The 27,415-nt window shown below is 39.2% G+C and overlaps 1 protein-coding gene across 2 annotated transcripts; it reads right to left on the reverse strand.

Annotated features, from left to right (window-relative positions):
• Positions 1-1,740: 1,740 nt before the first annotated feature.
• LOC122651896 (increased DNA methylation 1-like) lies at positions 1,741-27,127 on the reverse strand. 2 transcript variants are annotated; one of them, XM_043845459.1, is made up of 9 exons: positions 26,836-27,127; positions 22,227-25,951; positions 19,840-19,963; positions 18,472-18,557; positions 10,410-10,651; positions 7,942-8,028; positions 2,704-2,803; positions 2,192-2,396; positions 1,741-2,102 (listed from the first exon to the last, which is right to left on the reverse strand). In XM_043845459.1, exons 2-9 carry the CDS (start codon positions 25,803-25,805, stop codon positions 1,795-1,797), a joined length of 4,731 nt encoding a protein of 1,576 aa, XP_043701394.1. In that variant the 5' UTR covers positions 25,806-25,951; positions 26,836-27,127; the 3' UTR covers positions 1,741-1,794. The 2 variants fall into 2 exon arrangements, with proteins under 2 accessions (XP_043701394.1, XP_043701395.1); XM_043845460.1 differs by lacking the exon at positions 26,836-27,127 and having other exon boundaries at positions 22,227-26,052.
• Between the last annotated feature and the right edge of the window lie 288 nt (positions 27,128-27,415).

Here is a 27,415-nt window from a genome sequence, read left to right on the forward strand (position 1 = left end):
AAATTTTGTTGCAAATCGGGGCAGGCCGCAGAGGAATTTTTCAGCTGTCCGTATGTGTCATTGCATCGGCTCACCACGTGTAAAATTCCATTTATTGGAACACGTGAACGCTCAAAAGAAACCTAACCAAACCAGCTTTTAAACACTCACCATCTAGGTGACCTAATTCATACTTTTATTCCTGTTTTACCTTTTTTATTAGCTCCCAACTCAAATCATCATTCGCGTGATACTCTTCACTCGTTAGAGTGCAAGATCATTTAGCACATCAGTTTTTTTATTGTGATTTTTATAATTTTTCTTTTACATACAAGATCATCTAATATTATAATAATCTAATAAAAAAAAAGAACGCTAATCGATCGTTGGGCACAGCGTCTACCTGCGTCTAAATACAACCCAACATAAAAAAACACCGGCACATCCATCTAGAAAGGCGGAAAAGATCGAGGACACACCTATCTTTTTATACTAGGCTGAATCTGAACATAGGTACGCGCCGAGACACTGCACCAGTTAGCATTGTTTCTCTCTGTTTCTTATTTAGTTTAAGTTTTCTACGTAGCGTTAGCTTCCAATGTTTAGGCGTTTAATTTCTTATACATACATTATGTATTTTAAAATTGTGCAAACATGGGCCTTGGTTTGGCCTAATGTGTTGGCTGTGCTCGCTTAAGACCTTGCCCAGGGGTTGGTTAGTGGATCAACTTACACCACTTCATAAGTAATTATAGTTTACTAATTTTTCAAGAAGTGTGGTCCCTATGGACCCATGTCGGTCCCCTTTGTGGGCCTTTGTTTTGTCCCCTATAGTGAGTCGTCCTGTATGGCCTCCTCTCAATGTGCACCGATGCTTGGCATTTGCATCATTTTATTGGTAATAATATAGTTTACTAATTTTTCAAGTAGTGTGGTCCCATATGTTTGGAAATCAAGAAAAGAAAAAACATAAAATAGACAAAAATTATGATAACACAATGAATGATTTATGTGTCTATCTCTTTCCTCAAATTCAAATTTTTTTTAAATATTTTCTTTTCTTTTCTTGGCTGCCAAGCATTGCCTATGGAAATTCATACTTGGTCTTGCCTTCCTCTGAATGAAATTCATACTTGGTCTTTACTCTATGCCTATATAAGGATGAAGGTGAAGATGATAACAATGGTGGTAATAGACTGCCATGTTTACCCAATGAGAAAATGATTTGTCAATAACTGTAACATGCATTAACGGCAGAAATGAGACTGCAGTGTTTTTGTCATTGTGGTGGTTGGTGCAGATGATCAAGTTTTGACAGATCCCATTACCTGACTGTGACATGTAAATGTAGGATAGAAGAGAGTCTTCTCATACCACCATTTTTATAACTGGTTGGTCTATTTTCTGATAGAAAAATGTTAGGTTTTCCTGTCAACCTTCAGTGAAACAGAAAGATGGAAGGGTCAAAGAAGAAGAAACCAGAGGTTTTCTACAAAGGAACCCTTTTTCTTACCGATCTAGTTCTCCATTAAACCAAAATGAACCAGTGTTTTTGTAATAATACCATAACTTCAAAGCATTTATTCACTTCCCAGTCTACCTTTCTCCTCTATATATTTGTTCTCTATCATTTTTCCTCTGTTCACCTTTCTAAGCTTTTCCATGCTGCCTTTCATTTCACTTTCTTTTAATTTTTTTCTTCCTTAACTATCAGGCTGCACTTTGCTGCTGTTCCTTTTGGCTTCCAGGCATTGCACAAGATTCATCTAATATATACTTTTACTACTCTCTGTGCAATACACAGGTTTTCTTTTTCTACCTCTGTTCTATGGAAAGAGGCTGACTCCCATCATACAAACCCATTGTGTCTTCTTTTGCCCTGCAACAGTCAACATTAGAGACAGTTAATGTTTCCCTTTCCCCCAACCTTAGGATTGGTTTTTCAGATGGCCTTGGATTATATCTCTGCAGACTGCTTCCTTGATCTTCATCTGGCTGCAGATTCTGTATCACTTCTGTGCCAACTTTTGTAACACTCCACCTTTTGTCAGATGGTTGTCCAGACTCAACACCATTTTCCGTTGATCCTTCCATTCTCAAAGGTGATGATGCATCACCAAGTCCTATATTGCAGAAGAAGGTTATGCTTCAATTCCCCAACACACTTAAAAAGGGAAAAGGGGTGCCCAATAAAACAGAGAGGAAACCTTGCCTGAAAGTTTGATATCTGTAGCTTTTGTTTCACACAAGCTCTTTTTCAGTAATGTTGCACCAGGAAACACCATCAAGTTGATCTTGTTTAGTTGTGTTCTATCTCTATCTTCCAAGGGTTCAAAGCCAAACCCCAATGTCCATGTATCAACTAAATTTGGAATCGCAGCTAATACCAGTTTTTCAACCTTGAAAGACTTCAACATCTGCCATCACATAAGCAAACAACAACTGAATAACAAGGAAAACAGTTTTAGAGAAATACAATTAAGAAGTTCTTAGCACAATGAAATCTGATAGGACTAAGAAAATGAAGTGTGATGCAAACATATAATCATTACCAATTAGGTAATGAATAAAATGTGGCAGTTCATCATGTTGTTCCAGTATAACAAGAAATTAGTAGCAGGGCATGTCGCTATAGCCACCCAAGCTAATATAGTCTGCGATTTAGACCTTAGATTTTCTACTAAAATGGAGCAAAGATTCAAACACGGAGTTTCTAATCAATACCTCTTCAATAGCATTTAAAAGACGTCGACACATCCCTTGCCGGCGGTATGCACTGCAAGTAGCAACAAGAGGCAGTTCTGCAACTTCCACTCCATGCACCCTACACAAAAAGCCAGGTTTGATGCGGTATACTGAATAAGTTATTTAAGTCAAGGTCTTAAACATAAGCAAGGGCAAGAGAAAGCCAAAATATGATATTTCTTATCCTGTACAAAGATCAAGACAAATTGGATGTTGTGCAAATGATTTCCCTTCAGAGCAAAGAGAGCAATCAAAAGAAAAGGCTCCCATTTGTAAAGCTCTGTTATTTGAATTTTGAACATGATCGTGGTTTCCCCCCCCCCTCCTAAAGTTTAATACATGATGCCCATTATTTCCTGACGTTTCTTGTTTTCTTACTGGCTAATTGAGATTCAACCTTCATTGATTTATGACTGAACAAGCAAAACCTTAGTTGTAAAATTCATTTCAGTTCTGGAAATTTTGGCTGAAATTCCAGTTTGGCCCCTCAGCTGATACTGTACGTGTCCCATATATCTCATTTCAGATTTTCCCTTTATTGGTTTTTTTTTTCCTGGATTTGTCCAAATTTTCATAAATTTCTCTAAAATTACTAATTTCAGACCAAAATTGTTTCCAGCCTGGCCTAGCTCCAAGTCCCATGCCCAATATCTGTATCCACACTAGGCCCATCTTAAAAATATATTTAAGAACTTTGTAAGTATTGGAGACTCGAACCCAATCCTTCCACTAACAAACAAACACCCCCAACCACTTAGGGCAAACACATTCATTAGGGAAAATTACGTTTACCACTCCTGTAGTTTGAATCTATTACGACTACCACCCCTGTAAATTAATTAATTACGTCCGTACCCCTGAGTGCTAACTCTGTTATTTTTAAATTGAAAAGACAGTTTTGCCCTTCCATATTCCCTACTAATTTAAAAAGTCAGTTTTGCCCTTCCCTATTCTCTATTAATAAACTAACCCCGGATTCAGATCTTCTACGGCGACGACCACCTTCTCCGGTGATCCAACAGGTACACCGCTGCCAGCCCTACCCCAATCTCTTCCCGCGGAATCCAAAACCCACCCCTGTTACATGCTCCTCCCTACCTCTACTCGCCCTTGCAAGAGTAGGGAGCCACCATTGTATTAGAATAGATATAGAAAATAATTGCTTTTGGTTGAGGAATTTTAAGTGCATATTGTTCTGCCATCGCCATTTCTCTCCTTGATTGCTGTTGATGCTGGTAGTAAAAACAGAGATCAAGAGGTTTACACATTACAGAGCAGAGCAGGCCTCATGGTGGGTTGGGGCGATTTCTCCGATTAAGGACCCACTGGATTTTGTAAAGAGAAACATTTCTTGTTGCCTTTACAGCTGTTCCTCCCTTCGTAAACCAAGGCTGGCGAATCAGATCAACAAAGAGGCGTTTGAAGGTTTGAAATAAGAGATACGCTCCACACAGTACTACTTTTGGGTTAAAGGAATTGGAATTCATTGATGATAAGCCCTTCCACTCAAATCAACCATCAATTTCCCTAGTCCACTTGAAACATTACTCAAAGGTTTCAAACCAGATAGGATATTTCAGTTATGGTTTGGGAGGTGATGATGCTGGCGGTGGAGGAGGAAAGATAGTTATGGTGTTTTAGGTTCCAAGGCATCAAACTTCTCGAGTTTTATATCGAACGCCATCTTCTCTGAAGCCTTTGAATCGGTCACTGCTGAGCCACTTCCCGCCGTCCCAGATACCGATGATGAATCAATACCAGAGATTGCGGGTCCATATTTGTTCAAACCTAATTTAAATCTGAACAAGATTGAGTAATCATGCCTTCCAAGCTTATTCAAGTCCAGAAGCTTGTATGTGATTCTCTCCAGCTTCTACCATCTCGTCTCAGCGGTGGTGGTGGTGGTGGTGGACCATAGTGAACGATGGAGAACTCTGATACCTAAAAGGAACTTCATCAGGGCCTAGTTGTTTGTCTCAGCGGCGGAGGTGGCAGTGGACCAAAGGAGGAGGAGAAAGGGTAAAAGGGTCATCTCACAAGGACCCAGGGTTAGTTTGGGTATTAAGAAAAAATGTTACTAACCCACATCACCACTTAACTGTTCTAATCTAACGGTAAGGGTACGGTTGTAAGGTTTTTCCAAAATACAGGGGAGGTTTTTGAAATAAATTAATTTACAGGGGTGATAGACGTAATAGATTCAAACTACAGGGGTGGTAAACGTAATTTTCTCTTAAGTTAAAGAATGAATTTCTAAGTACATATATATAATTCATAACATGTACAAATGATTTCCCTATATATATCGTACAAGTATAATATAGTAATATACCACTTTTTATAATACATCTATGTAATACAAATCCACAAAAGTATACGCATATATATTCACTGAGAAGTTAGATCAAGAATTCTGAATGAAATGATCAAAATGTCAGAAATTTAATGAAATTCACGACCAATGTACAAACATTGTAGGAGCTTGAAGGGATGAATACAGAGAAATTTCCCTTCAAATTCACAGTATAAGAAGTAACATGTAATGCAGTAATTTCCATCAATAATCCCTTTAAAAATTACTTCTCTCCTAATTCAGAAATAAATATCCATTCAATAAGGTATTAAAAAAAGGAAATAGAGTAAACATCCATATTACTTTAATAGACAAGTTTGAAAACAATAAAAGCATCTATATATAGCCTGTGAATCCCCAACGGAAGACAAAAAAGGAAAAACACCTAGCAATTTTCTCTTCCTTCATTTCCAATATTTTAGCTTCTAGAATCACCTGGGAAGCCCCAAAATGTTAGAGATGTTGGGATACTCCATTATTATGTCAAATGATTTAAAATCTGAACATCTGACAGAAGAGCAGAGCTCTTAAGTGGTCCAATCTAGAAAACAAACCACGAACCTACGAGCCAGTTAATTCAGACACCAACACAGCCAAATGGGACTTTACTTATTTATATTATTTATTGTACTTTTGGTACGGCTGAGAAGTATTTGGTAATGCAGTCCAGCCCACTGGTTTAAATGTGCTGGACCCACACATCCAAACATTGATTATGTCCTAACATATTAGTCAGTTTAAATGTGCTGGACCAACACATCCAAACATTGATTATATCCTAACATATTAATCAATATCACTCCATTCCTATCAATTTCGTTGGCATGTGAAAGATGATAAATGGTGAAATTATTTGGTTGATTGGGAAGAGTGTGTTGGGGGAAAGATAGAGGATTTTTGAGCATTAGATTGATAAGGGAATGAATGTTGCAATGCTTGGGAAGTGGTTGTAGAGGTTAGTGGAGGAGGAGGGGGATTTATGGAAACAAGATTATCAGTGCAAAGTATGTGCTGGAGAAGGGACAGTGGGAAACACGTAGGGTGGATGGATCATATGGTGTAGGGCTGTTGAAGGGCATATAGAAAAGATAAAAGAAGTTTACAAAGAGAGTAGACAAAAGTTTAGGACGGATTGCGTTTATGGTCAGAGATGGTAAGACCTAAGAAAGCAAGTTTTGACTTGATAATTGGTGCGAGAAGGGACCTTAGATGGTGATGTGATGTCTCCTGATCTCTTTGCAAACCTACCAAAAAACTATGGTGGAAAAGCGTGCGGAATGGAATGAGAATTGGAGGATATGGGTTACGGATTTTAGAAGGAATTTGCAAAGCAAGAGAGGGTGGAGATGATAAGGGCCTGTTTGTTTGCCGGATATAAGTGGGATAGGCAAAAAGGGGTGAGAAAAGTGTACTATTTCCCCACAAAATACCAAGGATGTGTGTGTTTGGATACATGGGGTGGGAAACTTCTAGACAAGCTCATTAAATGCATTTATTCTTGTCTGGTGAGGTGGCACCCCTCTTTCCCACCCCATTCACTTTCAAAGTGGCAGGACTTTGGCACTATTCATGGAAAAGTTGCTTTTGAGTCTATCTCTCTCCTCTTCCTATTTCCTTTCTTTCCCATGGAATCCCACCCCATATCCATTTCCTCTCTCTCCCACTAAATCCCACCCCACTACAAAATGCATATTCCATTATTTCCTTTCCTTGTCAACCCAACCCAACATGTGGGACCCACCCCTTTTTATCCAGCAAACAAACGGGGCCTAAAGGATTTTTTCTGAGGGGGTATCAAACTGGTAAATTCTCAGTTCAAGTTCTATAAGCAGCTACATGGAGGAAGGGGTCAGTGTTTATCCTTATAAAATTATTTGGAAGTAGTGGGTGCCATTTCATATATCTTTCTTCACATGGAGTGCTACTTCAGGAAAGAGTTTGACCGGTGATAATCTGATTAGAAGGGAGGTTGATAAACGAATGCTGCATCTGTGCTCTGAGGAGGATGTCCCATCTAGTTTGGGTTGTAACTTGTAAGTTTGCCTCGGAGGTGTGGTGGGGAGCTCTTGTCAGCAGTGGGTGCTGCTTGGAGTTTCACAGCTGGTTTGTTGTTGGTGTTGGCGCAGTGGGAAGGAGGGGGCTTGTGGAAGATAAAGCTGCAATTGATGAAAGATGTTCCCTACTAGTAATATGCTGGCTCTAGTGGAAGGAAAGATGGTAGAGTTTTGAAGTTAAAGAGGAGAAGGCAGGCAGGGTAGCGAAAAAAGCAAATAAGTCAATTTCCAGATGGCAATCGGTTGTGCCAGTTTTTCTTCTTCTTTTTCTTTTTTTTCTTTTTTTTTTTTTGGGGGGGGGGGGGAGAGGGGAGAGGGGAGGAGGTGTAAATACATATAGCTTTTGGTACAAACAGCAAATGTGTGAGGGGACTGGGTTTTCACAGTCGTACCTTCGGTTTTGATGTACAAGGCTCTTATGTACTGTTTACAGTTTGTATAGCATCCTGAGTGCACAGGTTGCTCTTTTTTGGCATATTCTTAACATATTTCTTACCTTTCCTTCCAGAAAGAAAAAATAAATAAATAAACCTTAACACAATAAGTGCAAAGTGCTCAAGTTTTCCTTCCTTGGATCCATAGCTTATTGTTCCGTGCCTATCATACTTTCTATTATCATCCATTTACAGTAGTTGATTTCCATCCAGCACAGAAGGTTAGCTCATTAACTTTCCCTCTCATCTAACCAAGTAATTTCCCAAGACTAATTTATTATTAACTCCCAGTTTATCCCTTGTCTCACCTAAGAATTCTCAAAGGTCAAATTTATCACATTCGATAATAAAAGGAAACTCTTATTGAATATAGTACCTGATGGACGCTACAGACACAAGCTCATCGCCCTTCTCCAACACCACAGTATAAAAGCCCTCATAATTCAAACGTGCAAAATTTGACCTGAAGATGAAGTAGAAAACAAAATTTCACTCTACTAGTTGAAAAGAAAAATCAACAATTACATACATGCATACATATACATATTTGGCTTAGAACTCTGTCAAAGAACATCTGGTTTAGAAGGATAAAGTTAGTAGAAGGGAAAATAAATAATATTTATACAGTTCATACGATGAATCCCACCAGTACCGATCAACAGCAGTAACGACTTCTAACAAGGCTTCTTTGCAAACTCAAATGGAATCATGAAGGTGTTTTGGAAAATACACCAGGTATATGTAACAACAATTATTACCAACCAGAATTTGGTCCAATGCTGATATGGTTCTGGTTCAACATTACTTCTGTCAGTATGAACCTCGGGGTTAAAAACAGTTGGGATAATATACCAACCAAAAAAAAAAGTACAAGACATAGCACCATAAAATTTGTCTTTCTGAAATAAATTTAGTGACATTTGAAAACAAGCATTGATAGATATTAAAAGAATATTTCAGAACACACTCAAGTACAAAGAAATAAATAAATAACCTAGATCAACAGATTTGATCCTTCAAGTCCTGAGCTAACTTCGGAAGCATAGCAGTTCATTAAACCATGCCTAAGAGAAAAATTCAAAGGAGGATGGAGGCTCGACGTCTGTCGATCTCCAATGGCATTGTGTCAATTGATGCACACCAACTGACGATGAAATCAACTCCAGTCACAATGGCCACTCACGTGGTGAGCAAGAGCTTCAGAGCCTGCAGAATTTTCGAGATGGAGAAATGGATGAAATTGGAACCACTACTTTAAAGGGCTTATGAGACACATGCCTCAAGACCATTGTCAAGAAAAAACGCCTCAAGGTGCAAAGGATAACACATGGGACACACAGATTATATTATTGGCATGTCTAAGGATCGAGAGCCTTTTTTTCCCCCCCCCATTTATAAGCTTCTTAAACCAAAAAATTGTTTTTTCACCAAATTTGGCATCCCAAAACCCTCCTTAAGTTCTTCTCCACATACAATATCTACAGTACAACCAGTTAGTAGTGTGACTTTATTCTTAACCCAACACTGAATAATTTATGCATCCAGCAATACACCCACTCAAAAACCATAGTTCAAAAATTCGTCGATGACTTGGTCGAGACAAGATTGCATACGAGATCTCAAACTAAAATAGATTCGGTCGAGTTTACCAAAATTTTGGCAAGATCTCAAAAATCTCGGATATCTCGACCTACTAGAGAAGAAACTACTCTCGTTTCTTCTCGAACACTATGACGAGGCATTCACATGTCATGCAGATGAAGGACAATGCACGTCGACTCCATTGGACCATGAGTGGACTTGATCCAGCACGTCATAGCTCATATCAGACAGTCACAAACTCACAGTATTGTATTGTTGGGACATGGAAGACTTGGGTGTCTATGACATATGTATTGTTCAATGTTCACTGTACTTGGGTCTCTATGTAATATGCATTGATCACTGTACTTTGTAGTTTCTACTTAGTCTATAACTATTTCTTAAATAATTATTCAATATATGTGTCTTCATCCATTATTGCATAATTTACTAGTTTCACTTGCCAATTATGTCTCTAGCACTCAAAAAAGTGTAGAATAGGCAATATTACATACGGGTTCAAAGTTTAATGTCAACCAAGGGTGCAAATCCGAAACACTAAATTGGGTGTTTTTTGTTTTACAATTCGAATATTTAAATATGTTTATTAAGCCAAAAACAAGCTTCCATTAAAGTTTCGGAGCCAACTATGGCCACTTTCCCACCGAAACAAAACACAAAACTGCACTCTCGCCGAGATCTCGGTTGTCTCGACCTGGTCGAGACACCTAATCAACACGAGTTTCCTGAACCTTGTCAAAAACATACAACTACCTCATTGCTAAATAACTTTTTGGGTAAACACACTTAACCCCCCTTAAGTTTCAGATAACTAAAGAAATTTCCCCACATGTTTCAAAGAATTCACCAACATAACTGATTTAGGTGGGATTTTGCTACAGAGTGGACAAAAAAACAAGAAACTACAACATCCAGAAGGAAAACAACAGTCTTAGTTCAATTTCAAATTGATTTTTACACAGTTTTCTTTCCATATAAATACAAATAAATAAATAAAAAGCATACACAGTGCACAAGGCTCCCGCCACTGCGGGGTCTGGGGAGGGTCATAGTGTATACAGACTTACCCCTGCTATCGCAGAGAGGCTGTTTCCAGACTCAAACCCGTGACCACTTTTGGTCACAAAAATAAATAAAAAAGTTGCAGACAGTAAAATGTAATATTAAGAGTCCACTTCTCATATAAATGAAGGGAAATCATGGAAGGGGGGGGCCAATAATTTTACTAGTGGAAATACCCACCCCCAATTGTACAATGCATGAGGAATCATATCTATGCCTGTTCTTGGATCCACCATCGAAAGAAAGCATTCTTCCATAAGTGTAAGAGCAACAGCTAATTTTGAGTTGCATTCAGCCATTAGTGCACATCTTTGTACAGAACGAATTTTCTGGTCACCATCAATACATCTCAGAAGGGACCAAGAAAAGTCATCTGCAATATGGTTTAAGATGCCAACACGAGAACAAAGACCCGAGTAGACCTGCAAACATAAATTAATTAATTACTTTGAAGAAACAAAGCAAGCTGAGATAATAATTATAGCGTGGATGTGACAGAATAAATCCCATGTAAATTACAGTTGACCACATCTAGGCATACCAAACAAGAACTAATAATGCACTTCATATTCTTTTGAAACAGCTATTTCCAGTTCTCAACTCCTGGTTTTTGCTACTTTCACGCCATGGATTCCATTTCAATGAATGGGTTCAAACGGAATCTTTCTCTGGAATTAGTAAAAATGGAAATGGAAATAGCCATTACGATATTCTGTTTTATAAAATAATATCTTATAGAACCGACTGGTACCATGAACACCGGAACCATATCAAAACCCTAATAGACCACAATTATGACAACCATTCCATAATTCTCCTTCCCTTTCTCTCTCACATCTTGACAGGAATCATTTTTTTATCCTTTAATCTAATTGTCTTTGTAAACTATATGTACTTGTGTCTTTGTAGACCATATTGAGAGTTTTGATATCGACCATTGGATATTTTATTTTTTACTCTCTTTATTCAACCTGTGGGCCCCACATCCTCCTTCTTCGTAGAAGGCGACGAAGTAACACCACCGCCCCACCCCCTCTTCTTCCTCCTATCGCCAACCCAACCTTTGCAACCTCACCCCACCTCCTGTTCTTCATCCCAACCCACTGCCCCACCCCCCTGTTATTCCCTCCAACCCCGCCCCATCGTCATCGATGTTTTTTCTTGTAAAAAAAACGTCCTGCATCAGCAGTCCCAATGCCCTATGGTGACGTATCGCCCACAAATTTTCAAATGCAAGATGAAAACCAGTCACAGAGCGGTCAACAATTCAAATTCCTAGAGAGACGTTGCTCTGTGTAGTGTGCGTGTGTGTTCTCACTCTGAAATTATCGTCGGGAAGCTGAGAACTTAAGAGAACAAGGCAATTGTTTCCGTGGAAGGGTCTGCTGTAGTTGACGAGCTATAATTTTTGTCTCTTATTTGAGCAGCATCAGTCTACGACAGGCTTGAGACCCAGGCTATGCAGTGACCAGAAACTCTGTACCATTACTGTTCTGGACTTCTTGTTGCCATTGTTTCAATTTCTTTTTTTTTTCTTTTTTTTTTTTGGGAGGGGGGTGGTGGACCCACAGCTGGAACAATGGATTTGGTCGAGTGAAGCATCTTTGGCATCATTAGATCATTTGCATTGATGTTGGAGAATGGGTTTTGAACCTTCAAACCAGTCAATCATATTTCTCTATCATGGCAGCAGAGTTATTGATATATAATGCATCAAGCCAGCATCCTTTCCTAATGGTTTAGGGCTTTTATTGACCCTATTGATTAGCACCTTAAACTCTGATCTGAAGTTTATCAGAGTTCCAGATTATCTACTATCAATTGACTCCACCAGCAAGGAGATTATTACCCTCATCTAATAGGAGATTTGATTGCTTTTGGGGGCTCATTTGACCCCACGATTAGGTGCTAGTGAAAATCACCCAATTTCTGGGTTCACTAACTTCATATTTAAAGTTGTCTGCTGCTGTTATCTGACTTCTTTACAAATCAGTATCATACTTTAGGGTTTGTATGCCCTATTACTGTTCTTCACATATATTACTGGTTTATGTGAGACCCAAATACATAATGTTTTTAAGGATCATTCGATCAAATTCTGGAGTTCATTTGACTCCAGCCATTGCTGATTACTCAGATCTGGGTTATATCTTCTCAAATATCAAGGTTGATTATTGCTGCTACTACTGGACTTCTTGTGGATTGTTCATACAAATTGCTTTGCTGGCCAGAGGTGTTGTACCTGGCTATTTTATTAGTTTCTATTTTGCATGATGGCTGATCCTAAGTCTTCTTCGGACAACGTTAAGGCCCAGATCACCACTATAAAACTTAATGGAGTTGGTAACTACCTGTTAGGGGCTCAGGCAGACAAAGTATACATCAATGCAAAAGGGATGTTGAAATTCCTTAAATCTGAACCACCTTCTGCTGATTCCAAAGACCATACTGAGATGAAAGCCTATGAGGAGTGGATGCATGAGAATGACACCCTCCTTATATGGTTTACGGAGAGTATGGATCAGGTTATTGCAGCCAATGTAATGTTCCACCCCACTGCTAAACGAGTATGGGATAAGCTGAAGCAAACCTTCTCCTAAGAAAAGAATATCACTATTGTGTCTATGATTTATACGATAAATTGTTTTCATCCACACAGGGGGACAGATCGTTGAATGAGTACTTCAATGCTTTTACAGGTATAATGGAGGAGCTCAATATTCATCAACTAATTAATACTGATCTGGAACAGTTAAAACGTCAGCGGGAAGAGTTATATGTTACAAATTTAGGGCCGTTTTACATCCAGATTATCAGTCTGTCAAGAGTCAGTTACTTGCTGGGGAAAAGGCGCCTTCTCTTAATGAGCCCTTTGCACGTCTTCAGCGTATTGTTGCTCCTTCCCGGGCTGTTACCTCACCCTCTCCTAAAGACAATTCTGTCTTTGTTACCGGCCGTGGTCGAGGATTCTTTGGGAGAGGACGTGGCTCATGGGGCGGTCGTGGCCGTGGTGGTAAAAGTACAAGTGGACAACAGAGTGATCGACCCTCTAGACAGTGTACTTCTTGTGGGAAGCCCAACCATACAACTGATACATGTTGGGCTAAACATGGTCGACCAGAGTGAGCTCCATCATCAGCTAATACTGTTGCATCTGATGGTACTACCGCAAAGCTGTCTTCTGGTGACACCAATATTGCTTCTTCATCTAGAGCTCCTTAATCAGGGTCTGTGTCTCAAATGACTATAATCTTTAGGTTAAACTCCTCCAGAACCTGCAACCATCTACCGATGCCTCTTAATCCACATCCGTACATCAGCCTTCCTTACATCCACCTCTTCCACTCTGTGGATCATTAACTCTGGTGCATCTACTTATTTACTTCATTGTCCAAATTGTCTAACTCTTCACCAGCCATTCTTGCTAATGGATCCACTACCAGTGTGACTGGTCATGGTACGATTTCCCCCACTTCATCCATAACCTCATCTTCAGTCCTTCATGTACCCCAATTACCGTTAAGCTTATTATCTATTAGTCAATTGACTAAATCTCTTAACTGCTCTGTCACCTTTTTTTCCTTTCATTTTTTTTTTTTCATGACCTATAGACAAGGAGGACAATTGGTGGCAAGCTTGAACAGGCTGGACTCTATAATCTGAATTGCACTGGACCCTCTACTGTTGCTGCTACCACTACAGGTGCTCTCTCTAATCTTCAATGGCATTTTTGGTTGGGGCACTTATCCTTATCCAAACTTCAGCATATGGTTCCTAGCTGCAAATCACTGTCCGGTCTTGAATGTAAAGCCTGTGAACTCGGGAAGCATCAGCGGTCACCCTTTCCCGCTCATATTGTGTCTAGAAGTTAGTCCCTATTTTCTTTAGGTCATTCTGATATTTGGGGTCCTTGTCACGTAAAAAATAGGTTAGGTAAGGAAGACCTTGTTCGATATTTCCATTAAAGTTTTTCGTTCCGATAATGCACTTGAATACATTCAACGTAAATATTCAGCCTTTTGCTCCACTCATGGAATGATTCATCAAACAAGTTGTTCGTACACTCCTCAATAAAATGGGAAATTGCTGAACAGGAAAAAAAAACACTTATTGGAGATTGCTCAGTCTCTAATGATACATATGCATGTCCCCAAACATTTCTGGTTTGATGCTAATCTCACTGCGTGTTATTTGATAAACCAAATGCCCTATTCTGTTCTAGGTAATCGTTCACCATTTTTTGTTGTATTTTCAAAATATCCTTTGTTTCCATTGCCACCCAGGGTTTTTAATGGAAATAAGCCATGGATTGGGTTACATATGTGTTAAGTTATTGGACCTATTCGTGTTTGGCGGTAGTAAAGTTAGGAAACTCTCATAATGGGGGGAGTTATCATGAGAGACAGTTGTAGTTGTCTTTGACAAGTTAGTTTCCTTACTGTTTTTAGTTTCCTTATTTGATTATACTTCAATTGCTGTATATCACATATTATAAATAAACCTTGATAGCCCATCTGATGCAGATTCATCACCAAAAATAAGCTTGTTTTATAAAGAATAAGTCTAGGATTGGGTTACATACGTGTTGGGACTGATCCCATGGAGTTTCTATGTAATATGCCACTTTTATGGACCTAAAATATGAGTAATTAGGTTGCATACGGGATTCCTTACTTCGTTTTATTTTTATGTAATTAGTAGTCATGTGACAACTTAAATTGGGCTGGATTAGGACTCTGTAAGTCCAGCCATGTTTTGAGTCTATTCCTTTGTTATTTCACTTTCCTAATCATTTTAGGTTACCTAATAGGTTAAGGATTGGGTTGGGCCTTTCCTTTTTAGTGTAGGAGTCTATTTTTGAGTTTTTTATATAAGGCTGTAAGGAGGGCAAGTATTGAACACGAATTTTGATATTAATGAAAAGCTTTTGCTGCTCTTCTTCTCCATTGAAGATTTTTGTCTAGTGCTTGATCAAGGCTGATGGGATCGGTGTTTGATCCGATTGACACCTTGCGGTCTCCTTCAAGTTCTAGTTAAAGATTCAATTTTTAATCAAGTTTCTCAATCAAACAAGCTGCTGCCAAGGAAATTCTGCAACAACAGTGAGTTTGATTCATCCCAAGCCTAACCTTTCTTCTTCTAATCCTCTAAACCACTGATGTAGATCCAAGCCTCCTCGAGTTGAAGAAACGACCCTAAGCATAGGGTCATAGTAGGAGCCTTAAAATAGTTCTATACTTGTTTTATTTTTAAGTTTTTAATTGACCTGGTTCAAATTGGTTGCATCCAATTGGTTCAATTTAAGTTGGTCTAGTTTAAGTGATTTAATTAAGTGTCTTTTATTTTAAGTTACTAGGGACAAATAGGTCTTTTTACCTTTTAAAGTTTAAGTTATTTTAAGTTTAGCTACTACCTTCCATGATTTATGAAGGAGAGTTTAAATTGTATTAGGATTTTGGCCCTTAGGCTCTTATTAATAGAAAACGAGGGAGGCTCCCTCACACAGTTTAGTTTTTTAAAAAATAATTCGTTTGAGGCTGCCATTGTTGCTGCTGGTTATCTCCTTTGAGATCGAGTCTTGTGAGTCATATCAAGAAAACCTTGTGAATCATATCAAGGTGAAGGGCTGGTGGATCTCCAGTGACTCCTTGCATCTTGTAGATCGGGAGGTTCTTCTTCAAGCTGTCTTCAAGGTTACTGCCATTGAAGGTCCTTTTAAATCAGTAAGTTATTTACTGTTTCAGCATTCCCATCTTCTTCTTAATCCTCCATTAAAACCCATCGATCCTCATAAACCCTAAAACTCCTAAAATCTGTCCAGCCTTATCCCTCCATTCAAATCCATTCAAACTTCAACCACAACACCTTTTCATCCCCTCCTCCACTCGACCTAGCTTGCAGCCCCATCCTAACACCCAAAACCCTAATTCCCCTCATCTCTGTAAAACCTCAAAACCCTAAAACACAGATCCTATACTTCCAGCCATCAAAACCTAACCAAACTTCAGCCGAACCACCCCCTCACTGCCTAGGACACTCAATCCAAAGCCCCTCCCCAAATTGTCATCCTAAACCCTAAATCCTTCACTTTTCCTAAAACCCGGAACCCTAACCCTAATTTCTGAAATTTTTTAATTTTGTTCAAACCTTGTTCAAACCTACACTATTAGCTTCTCCCCTAGATTTGACCCTAAATACCCCAATCTGTCCCAATCGGCCAGCACCTTTGTGAGGGTCTGATCTACCTGGCTCCTAGTAGATCTTCTACCTATCTAGGACTACATTAACCACCAAACCCTAACATTTCCCCTTTTTGTTTTCACTTTTCCCAATACCTAAATTCTGCCCAGACCAAACCAGCCAGCAAAATCCCTCCTTTTTTGGATCGAACTCTCCTCTCACCCTAAGGAAAACTCGATCCAAGTTGCTCCCTCATCTGACCATCATAAACCCTAAAAATACATCTTTTCCTCTTTTCAAAAACCCGAAACCCTAACACTGACCTTGCTGCCCATTCAAGTTTACATACCTAACTCCATCACAACATCTCAGGACCTTCACTGATAGACTCCCATACCTCAACTTGACATAACCCATACATCAAACCCTAAACAACCCCTAACCTTAATTTCACCAAAAACCTATGTTGACCTAGCCGATTCACCTGTTCATAACAGATCCTGGTTTACTGGCTCCTAGTTGGTCTCCTACCAATCTAGGACTACATTACCAGCAATAGAACATACAGAACTATCGCTGGTTCTCTTCCCTCCATCTCTCTATTGTCTCCTTCTCTGCTTCTTCATTCTCTGGTTTGCAATCTGATTATAGTGTGTTACAATATGTTTGGGCTGTTGGTCCAAAGGGTATTCATTGTAATAGGCCACTCTAATGAGCCTAAACTAAGGGTAGGAGCTAAGACTACGAAATTTAGTTTAGTCCAAATTTTTGGGGTTATCTAAGTCAGTTTTATACATTTGCCCCCTCCCAGACCCTGCAGTAGTGGGAGCCTCGCACACTGGGACGCTCTTTTTTTTTTATCCTAGTCAGTTTTATGTTAGAAATAGAAGTGCAGTCCTAGAATCATATCAGGAATTTGAATCCAGATTTCATTCTAAGTTTATGTTCTATTTTGTAGAGTCCTGGACCCCTGGTTGGAAAGGAGTGCCAAACACTAGTCTGTTTTGATTATTCCAAGCAATCATTTGAATTCCAATTTCCAATCAGTTTAGGAGTATAAGAGGGTCAATTTATGAATTCAATATATAGATGTAGTGGCCTATGGCCTCCTCACCCACTAATTTATGAGTGATATTATTGAAGTTCTCTTCAATATTTGGCTGTGTTGATTCATGATGTGCTTGGATGGATTTCCATCAGTGCTAAAACAGACTCTTTAGAGTAGTGGATTCTCTTCATGGGTCAGGTGGATTTCCGCCCTATTCTATATCTTTTATCTTCTAATTCTTATTAGCTCAACTTTCAGGTTAGTTTACTTCACTTAATAGTGGTCTGCTGTACCTCTGTTTCCTGTCAAGTTTCAGACTAGCTTTTTGTTCATAGCTTCCAGAATTCTACATACATTTGCTTCAAATTTGATACACATGTCTCTGGTTGTTAGATCTCTTGATCTCTGATCTAAATTTCTCTGAGCCTGTATTCCAGTTCTATATAGCCTACTCCTTTTCCTAGTCTCACTAGGAGAACCCCGTGCATCACTGGATTGATCTCAGATCTCTGATATATCATGCAGGCTGATAGTACTCTTACAGGATAGTTCTCGCCCAGAGTTTGGCATTATTATGATTAGCCTACTGCGAGTTATATAATTTTCTCTGTTCTGGTGACCCTGAGGTTTTCTGCTAGTCAATTCCAGTTATGGCTAGGGACTGGTTATTGCATCAGCTGCCCTAGTTAAAAAAGAGTTGCTAAGAAGAATGCTCTACAGCAATGCACTGCAACTGCCCCACCACTATGAAGACCCAAAAATGACAATGATAATTTCAAGAATGGGGAGGGGAAGAAGAGTTGTAACAGAATTGGCCAGGTCCCAAAAACAAAGGGGAGCCAGCACAAGGTCCACCAGAGGGGTAGTTTCCATGCCAATCATCTAGTTCATATTGTCACCCATTCCTCAACCTTCACATTCTATTGGATATTTTATCTATTTGAATCATAACCTCTACCAAAAAAAAATAACCACCCTTAACTCAAATTTGAATTATGAAACATGCAGACATACCTCCTTACAGTTCCCCCCACAAAACCATGTACCAGAAACACTGTCTTCTTTACGCATATCACTTTCTTTTACACATGCATTATGATCTGTTCAAGAGAATCATGATTATCAGGGAAAACAGATCTCCAAAAAGTTATCAGGGGAAATAGCATACGAGGATTAACAAATTTTCAACTTCATATAATAATGTACTTACTGGGGAATTGCACGAAAAAAATTAACAGGAAACAGGTTTAACTTGTTGGGAACTAGTGGGAAAACGAAGGGAGAGATAAATCCTATAATTAATGTTTTAACCAGAGCAATGGTCAATCAGAGGCATGGCCAGTCCAACCAAGTGATCAGTTGGTTGAACCATTCATTTAGTGATACTAATGTCTACCAGCCTCAAAAGTAATTATCTAAAGATTCCATTCTAGATCCAGCTAGTAGGTTTAACCCAATGGATTGCTCATTCATCTGGTTACACAGCCGATTGAACACTTCAGCAGGACAGATTTTATGCATATCCACCCCTTCCAGATCAGGTCATACCATTTAGGCTTGGAACCATTAAAGCGGTACAACTGCCCATACAGTATGGCCCAGGCTCTAAAACATTGATTTTGACAACATGTAATCCTTTTTACATTTGACCGACACCATCCAATGTTGGTATAAACAGCAACAGAGAACAAGCTTGCTTTGCTTATGTGTCATGAAAGTGCATATGTTAAAACCGAAAGGAAAGTCATCTCACATTTCTTTTCCAAACAGAATCAACTTTCGGAAAACACCACGATCGTGAAAAAGAAGTGTGTGAGCTTGAATAAAACATTGCGATGGATAACCTACTTTGTTTCAATAGAAAGCCCCTTGAAATCCTCCACTTATTAATTTATAATCAAATTTTAAATGCCACATACATTCAATATTGTAATAAGCACTTTTTTGGGGGTGCCAAAAAGGAATTTTTATTCCATCCAAAATCTGTACAAGAATATCTATTAGGGGGTGGGTGAGGGAGAGAGATATAAAAAGACACACACCAATTGATGATAAAAGCAATGGTAACAATGACCATGACAAAGGATCAAAGACATGCAACACAGATATCGTCTTCAGATACTTCACTGCATTATTTACCAAGCTTCACATGAAACATGATAACATCAGTTTTCTGTTTTGAAAGGAATACACATCAGTTTTTCAGTTATAAAGCCATCTACATTATATGTTTTCTCATTATGATACCAATGGACCTATTAACTTGATTTTCCAAGAACTCAAATCCAAATAACATATTTTTGGGATATTTGTAACCAATTTCACGTCCTTGGAAAGCATTCAGGAGATATATCATAACAGACTAAAAGGAGAAAAAGTTACATTTATGCTCGCACTGTGAGCATTTTAGTACAACGAAGGAACTTGAAGCCTCTGTATCATTGACGACACCTCCACAAATTCGACAGGTGCAATATGGGCAATACCAACTGCCTTCAGGGAGCTCCTGAAGTTAAACAAAAAAAAAAAAACAAGAATAAGAAGATGCTCATTTACTTGTGCAAGAATATCATCCTAATCCTGAACTCATACTAACAAAAAGAAGCCTTAATAAAGTGGGACATCAAGGTCCCTGTTCTTGTCCAGTAATAGTTATTGTTGTAGTAGTAGTAGTTCTAGTAGGCAATAGTATTAATCAACAAAAACAGAGAAGTCACCCAAAATACGCATATTAAAAGTGAGTGCTAACAAGAAACAAAGCAGAAGACCAACTAATAGAGCAGTCAAAAGCAGAGTACAATTCAGAATCAATACCATAAAAGAAGAGAAATGGAAATTCCAGTGAATCAGAACTTTTCTCCTGGACACATTTGTAAACACATTCATGTATTGTTACAGGTATTTGAAACAAAAAAATTACCATCTCCAAACCATAGTAGGCTAATCACTGAAACCACATGTTAAACATGCTATAAAATTGTCAATCACGCAGAAATCATAATCTCAGGAAATGTGAAAATTGTGTTCTAAAACTTACTATCCATCATTTTCATCAGGTAAAAAGTTCTCTAGGTGAAAATCCCTTGACAGGGAACTTTAAACTAGAGGCTGATGGGACAACATGCTTGCCAGTTGCCATGTGGAGGTCTGATATGTCCAATCTCACCATTAGGGATGCTTAATTAATGTCTCTGTGAAGTTTCAGCATAAAATATGGTCGTTTGACCATCAAAATGGTCAAACAAAACCATCCACCATATCTTGCAGGATTTCAACCAGGTTTTGGTCAAAATCAGAAATATTTCGGTTTCAACTAGGGTTTCGCCCTGGTCACAACCGACTTCTTGAACCTTGACTTTAACAAGAACATTAAATGCATCTACATTTTGTCCATCAGCAAATATCCATCATCTCTTCATAGATTTAATTGAAAGGTTAACTCCCATCATTGCAGCAATTGAGAAAACAAAACACAGTATAACTGGTGGCAAGGTACATTTTTTCCCCTTTCTTAGCCATTATTCTTCTGCCCAAAATGATGACACTGGTTTCAAAGGAAACAAGTAGATCCTTTAAACCTCATACGAAACTAGAACCATGAAAGACCTCAAAAGACAAACACCAACACCATGAAACACTCCAGTTGCACTCTAAACATAATTCTTTAGAGACAGACACTAGGTGCACAAACAGTAGAAACACGTGTCTTTGCTTATTGTAGAATGGATGATGCAGATCAAAGAAAGACCTGATATGGTGAGCTAAGAGAGAGACTAATAGAAGAAGGAAGAGTAGATAAGGGGCTGTTCCGGGGCTGTGAACAGCAACTTAGACAAAAAGAGAGAGGAGGAAGAGGAGATCACAATCTCACTTTCAAAAAAGCAACTTCTATTCCATCATTACATTGTGGAGGCTGATAGCCTTTACAATCACTTTATTATAAAAAAAAAAAAGGGCATACCCAGTGCACGAGGCTGCCGCCACTGCGGCACTTGGTCACAATGGAGCAACCTTGTTGTTGCACCAAGGCCCACCCTCATTTTATAATGCTGAAAATAAAGGGAAAAAAAATAAAACTGAACTCTAAACTACCAATCGATGGGCTGAGTAGTTGGCCGTCCTTTATTGACTCAAAAATTTATCCTTTATTCCTTCCCATCAACCAGCTGATATGGGAAGAGTTCTATCTTCACTCAACGACCCAACAACAACCTAATCAGATAAGGTAATCTCCTCTCTTGCACAGGCAAAAAAAAGGAGACTCCTTAATTGTCTCAAACACTACATAACAAAAGGAATAAAAGTCCTAAACTGAAAGGAAACTATATCCAATCGACCTGTCTATGTGGTTGTCCTAAACTGACCATGAAACTGAATTAAGACAAATTAAAATATGGCTAGACTTATAAAGTCCCTAATCCAGCCAACAACTTACAATAAAAGGATAATAAAATAAGATGAAAATAAACTGCTAATGAGTACTCCATGACCTGAACTGCTGGGTGGACATATCAGATTAGATTCTAAGTTCATTAAATTTAGACAATTAAACCAGGATTGAACCAAAAAACTGGTTTGCAAGTTAATCGAACTAACCAAACCAATTCTACATTAATGGAATTCTTTCAAGACAATAAAGATGAAATGAAATAAAGTACATGCACATCATTAAACTTAAACAGCATCACTAAACAAGGAATGTGCCACAAGGGAAAATCCAAAGAAAACGCATAAACATTGCAAATGTATAAATTTTGCAAAAGACAAACCTGTGCAGAAAAGCAGGCCTGATGAAAAGTAGATGGGCAGTTATCACAACATATCAACTCACCACCGTCACCACAAAGTCCACATGTATCATCATTTTGATCCACTTCATCAACTTGAGTTGCTCGTGTCCCACCTTTCCTGGCCTTGTATTCAGCTGACCACGCTTGAAGCTGGCATAAGGTGAATGGCGTACCAGACTCCATGAAAAGGTTCAAGCACGGCCTATATAGCTTGAAACCAGCATGAACTTTGAATTCCGAAACAGAAAGCACTTTATTGCAGCACTTACAACGTATACCATCTCTAGTAATCCAGCCATCCTTGACCACAGCATCATCCTTTTGTCTCCGGTACTGGACCACATCATTCACAGACACAACACCTGCATCAAGCAACCAGGATAGCACCGTTCTTTTCCCCATGGACAACAACTTGCCATCCATGTGCTTCCCACCTTTCCCTGGGCTTCTTGGAAGCAACTTGCAGCTGCTCCTCTGACTCTTAAGCTTCCTCAAGGATTTTGAGTTGCAGGCCTTCCTTTCAGTGGAGGACTGTTTGGACCCAAAATCCTTGGGCTTGATTATGGCAGCAATCAAAAGGTCATCATCCTCAATCTGACACCGACGCGATCTCTTCCGTCCATTTTTATCTTTGAATTCAGATTTTCTTGCCTTTCCAATTTTTCTGGAATACTGGGAATCATGAGACCCGTTCTTCATCGGCAAAGGGGCTGCATCAGAATCATTCTCCAAATGAAGCTTCTTTCGACCTTTTCTATCAAGAGTTAGCACAGCTGATTTTCGAGAATCATTGCAGTGGTGCTGCAACTTCTTAGTTCTGTATTTTTTTGCACTTTGATGTTGGGAAGAACTGATAGACAATGATTTCTTGTGGCCACCATCAGTACTTGCTTTACCTTTTTGGCATTTCTGGCTTTCACTGAACTGTGAACGAGTTCTAACTCTTTGGTCATTTTGTGGCTTACCCTTCTGATGAGTGGACAAACTTAATTCCCCATGGTGGTTGTATAATTTGGACAATTTTATTTCTGATTTCTTTTTAGACTTCTTCGGTGCCTTCTTTAATGCACCAACAACTGTTGCTGCCACAGATGCATGCTCCATTTCAAGTTCTGTAGCTCCAACTACCTTGCAACTTTCCTCTTCTAGATGTCGAGACAGTTGTAGTCCTTCTGTTGGAACCTCCCTTTCAGATAAATATGGTTCTTCTTGGCAGAGTGAGGAATCCAAATTACTCTTCTCTTTTTCAACCTTATCAAGACAAGAATCTTTCCTGCTAGGGCTTCTCTGACATACAAAAGATAGATTTTCATGATGCACGGATCCTCCGTCAGCAGTTTCAAACATGTTTTCCTGAGAACGCCCCTGTCCCTCACTGTGCACCAAAATTCCATGGCAAAACTTGCCCCGAGGATTAAGAAACAGTTTCTGCTGTTCAACTGCAGACTGCTCACACAGTTGACTACAATGGAGTTCAAGATTTTCAATTTCAGAACTTGGCTGATTAAGGACTGAGAAACTTTCATTGTCATCTTTCAGATTACAATCATAAGGGATTCCCTTAATTAGAGTCTCTACAAATTCTGAAAACAAGGGAGTAGAACGCATGCAAGTATCAACCTGCACAGATGAGTTCTCTGAGTCACAAGAAGATATTGAATGGCCCAACCGGTCCTGCAGAGATCCTTGCAGATTCTCCTTACCTACCTTATCTAATGCTGTATCCTTTTTCACACCATTAACATCTGATACACCTTGTGCAGTTTTAATTTCCCTCCCCACTTTCTTTCCAGAACTCTGCCCATCAGAGCTAGTGATACTGAGACTGCTATCTTGCTGAGAGAAAACATTCCCAGCCTTCCCAACCACTGTATCTATATTTCCCAAAGTGATTGGAACATCATGCAACTGGTTTTCAGAATAGATACATGAGATATCAGACCCACAAACTGGTAAAGAGCTCAGATGCAAGCTGCCCATTTGGTGCCCAAAGGTTAGCACATGCTGATTTCTAATCCCCTTTGTAGTTTTTGCTCCCACAACCATACCCTTTGCATCAGTAAGATAAATTGATGCACCTTTCAAAGTTTTCACAGTCCCTCCCTGACTCTTTTCACCATAAACTGAGAAATCTCCATTGCTACTCTGCTCATTGACAGTGTCCTTTATCCAGGTAACAATCTCAGCACCTCCAATGGCCAGAGAAGATCCATGAGGTTGATTATCCACCTGGATAATTGCCTGATCCTCAACAACCTGGTTCCTAACCTCATCCACATTGTTTGGATTGATAAATAAAGCACTTTTAGTTGTTTTAATAAGTTTTCCCTCCCTGAGTGCACCAATCTTTTTGTTAATATACACTACAGTGACAAAGGGATCTAAAATATTCCACAGACGAGCCAACGAGGCAGAAGTTTCTGTTTGATGCGTCTCTTTTTCAATTTTCACTAATGTATCAGACAAGTCGGACCAGAATTCGCTGATACCAATCCACTGCTTCTCATAATTTTCCGGCATCAAACTGTATCTATCAGCTAGCAACCTCTCACCACATGACCACCAAGCTTTCTGGAATGCACGAACACGCTCCCCCTCAGGTGATACATATACTGGAGCCAAAACATTCCTATCCTTCCTTATCCGCGTCGAAAGACCCCAGCCAGCAGCCTTAAGCAAATGATTGACATGATTACGGAGACATGGACGGAGATCCTTCACAGAATCAATCTTCTGTGGAACTATATCTATGTCAGATTTTAGGGACCTTTCTCTGGCGGTGATGGATGAATCTGCAATAGAAAGCTTTGTTCTAAAATTCTCCTGAGAAACAGGTGAAGAAGGCATACTTTCAATAACATCCTTTCCATCCTTTCGAAGTACAGTAGATACTTCACACTTGGAAGCACCAGGATCATCAATGTCACCTCCACGGTCCACATGTTGTTGCTTCAGAAGATAACAACTAGATATAACACCCTGACCTGAAGATTCAACCAACTGGCATGTCATTGTTTGACCAACACAGTGTGGACCTGGAGAGGAGATACAAGAAGCAACTTCATTTCTTCTTCCAATCTGAGTTTTGTTCCCCACATCAGGTGAAAGTTCAGTTGAGATTCTATCCCTCACAACAGAGAGTTCATTGAATGACCCTTTCATTTGCTTAGCATTTACATCATGGGAATTTAATCCAACTGAAGAAGCTGAGGTATCATGAAGACACCCTGATTCAGCAATCCTTCTGTCAACTCGGTAAGGGCAGTCCTTCACACGCCTAGCATTCTCATTTGCATTGCAGGAATCCTCTACCAACAGATATTTTGTGGAGAATTGACTTGTCAGGAGTGAGTTCTCACAATTTGAATTCAACAGCATACTTTTGTGCTTACTGCCCTCGGCTTCAAAATTGATAGCTCCAGTAACAAGACACCTCTTACTGGTGTAACCCTTCTCATTTCCACAAAAAACATCCATAAAAATACGGCGTTCATCGGTTGACCCTTCAAAGCCATCATCATTTAAACCCTCAATTTCTTTGTTGAATAACATCTTCATCGAATCTTGCAGGCCAACTTTAGCTACATTGTTCTTATCATTTCTTAAACAAAGAAGAATAAGATGAAGTGTTATCCACAAAGCTAATCCTCAATGTTAAAACAAAGCTCAGCAATCCACAATTCACCAACGGAGAATGAAAATCTCTGTTTGCAAATCAACAGAAAAAGGCCCATTAAGCCTTGTCAAGTAAAAACTCCAAGCTCATGCCATCAAGCAATTGCAGAAAGAAAAAAATTGAAAAGGGAAAAGCATTCAGAAACCCCAGGCAGATATTCCTCTTCATATATCTGGTCTCAGAACCATATTTACCTGAGTCTAATTGCCAACAAACCCATGAACAGATAAAATGCACAATTCTCTATGATGGGCCCAAGGGAAAAATTCAAAACCAACACCCACATTGATAAAAACTATGCCAACATGAAAAACCCAGTTTTTAATGAACTAAGTTTCAGCATTTTTCATCCTCCAGCGAAAAAGGTACAAACATGCTCTTGTAAAAGGGGAAAAAAATTAAAAAGAATCTGAAAACTCTGCCAAAGTATTGCATTGGAATCACACACCAGTAATACCCCAATTTCACATTGCCCTATCAGCACTCATATTCCACTCCCCCAACTCTCTGGCCCAAAGAAATGGAGGAGCCAAAATAACAACCCCACCCCCCAAAAGAAGGAAAAATATTGGACTTCCCCTTCCAGTACCTCCTCTAAAACCCCCAATCTCACACAGCTATATCAGTATTCACATGTAAAGTCTTCATTGGAAAAAACAACAATATCCAAGAATTAATACAGACGATTCCGGAATTCCACCCTAGCAATGAAAAAATAAATCATTTTTAAAACTGAAACAATAGTCAAGCTCCATTGGAAGCCGCAAAAGCTAACTAAAAACCTACATTACGCAGACCAAATCACTCAAGGCGATCAAAATCATACCTTCAAACTAGAAAAGTATCGAACGATAGATTAAGGAATTAAAGATAACTGAAGGGAAAATCAAAAGAGAACCAAACCACACTCACCTCGGGAATGCCGATTCCAGTCCGGAAGCAATAGAACCACAGAGATTGTAAATACGACTAGGGTTTCTTCTCTTATGAAGGCAGATCCGTTTCTTAGAGCAAAGGAGACAGATGGAGAAGAATTATCGAGCATAAAAAACCCCTCCTTTGGCTTCATCGCCCCCCTTGAAAGGAAAGACAAACCCACTTGTGAATACAATGGAAACGGAAGGCTCTGGCTTCGGCTCTGGCAAACGGAAATAATGTGCGCAACGAAACGAAACTTCCCTCTTTCTCCTCTCCACTCACGCCTTCCATGTACGTATGGACCCTTCACTCACTCTACGGCCCCATTTTGAAAGTGGGCTTTAGCTCATTGTGTAAAAGATGGGGGGTTTTTGTAGTTTAACTCTTCTCTCGTGCCCTCTTTCTCATGTAAGTTCGAACTTTGAATTGAATGAGTTGGAAACCGAATAATCTTTTTTTTTGTAACTGAAGAGGCCTTTAGCTGCCACTCGTGCTTGAGACTTCGTACTGTTTTGTTTGTTTCTTTTTGCAGGGAAAAAAAAGGGACGAGTGTGCATGCATCGCCTTGCCTGTG

Source organism: Telopea speciosissima, chromosome 2, assembly GCF_018873765.1.
Source record: "Telopea speciosissima isolate NSW1024214 ecotype Mountain lineage chromosome 2, Tspe_v1, whole genome shotgun sequence".
Classification (NCBI taxonomy): Eukaryota; Viridiplantae; Streptophyta; class Magnoliopsida; order Proteales; family Proteaceae; genus Telopea; species Telopea speciosissima.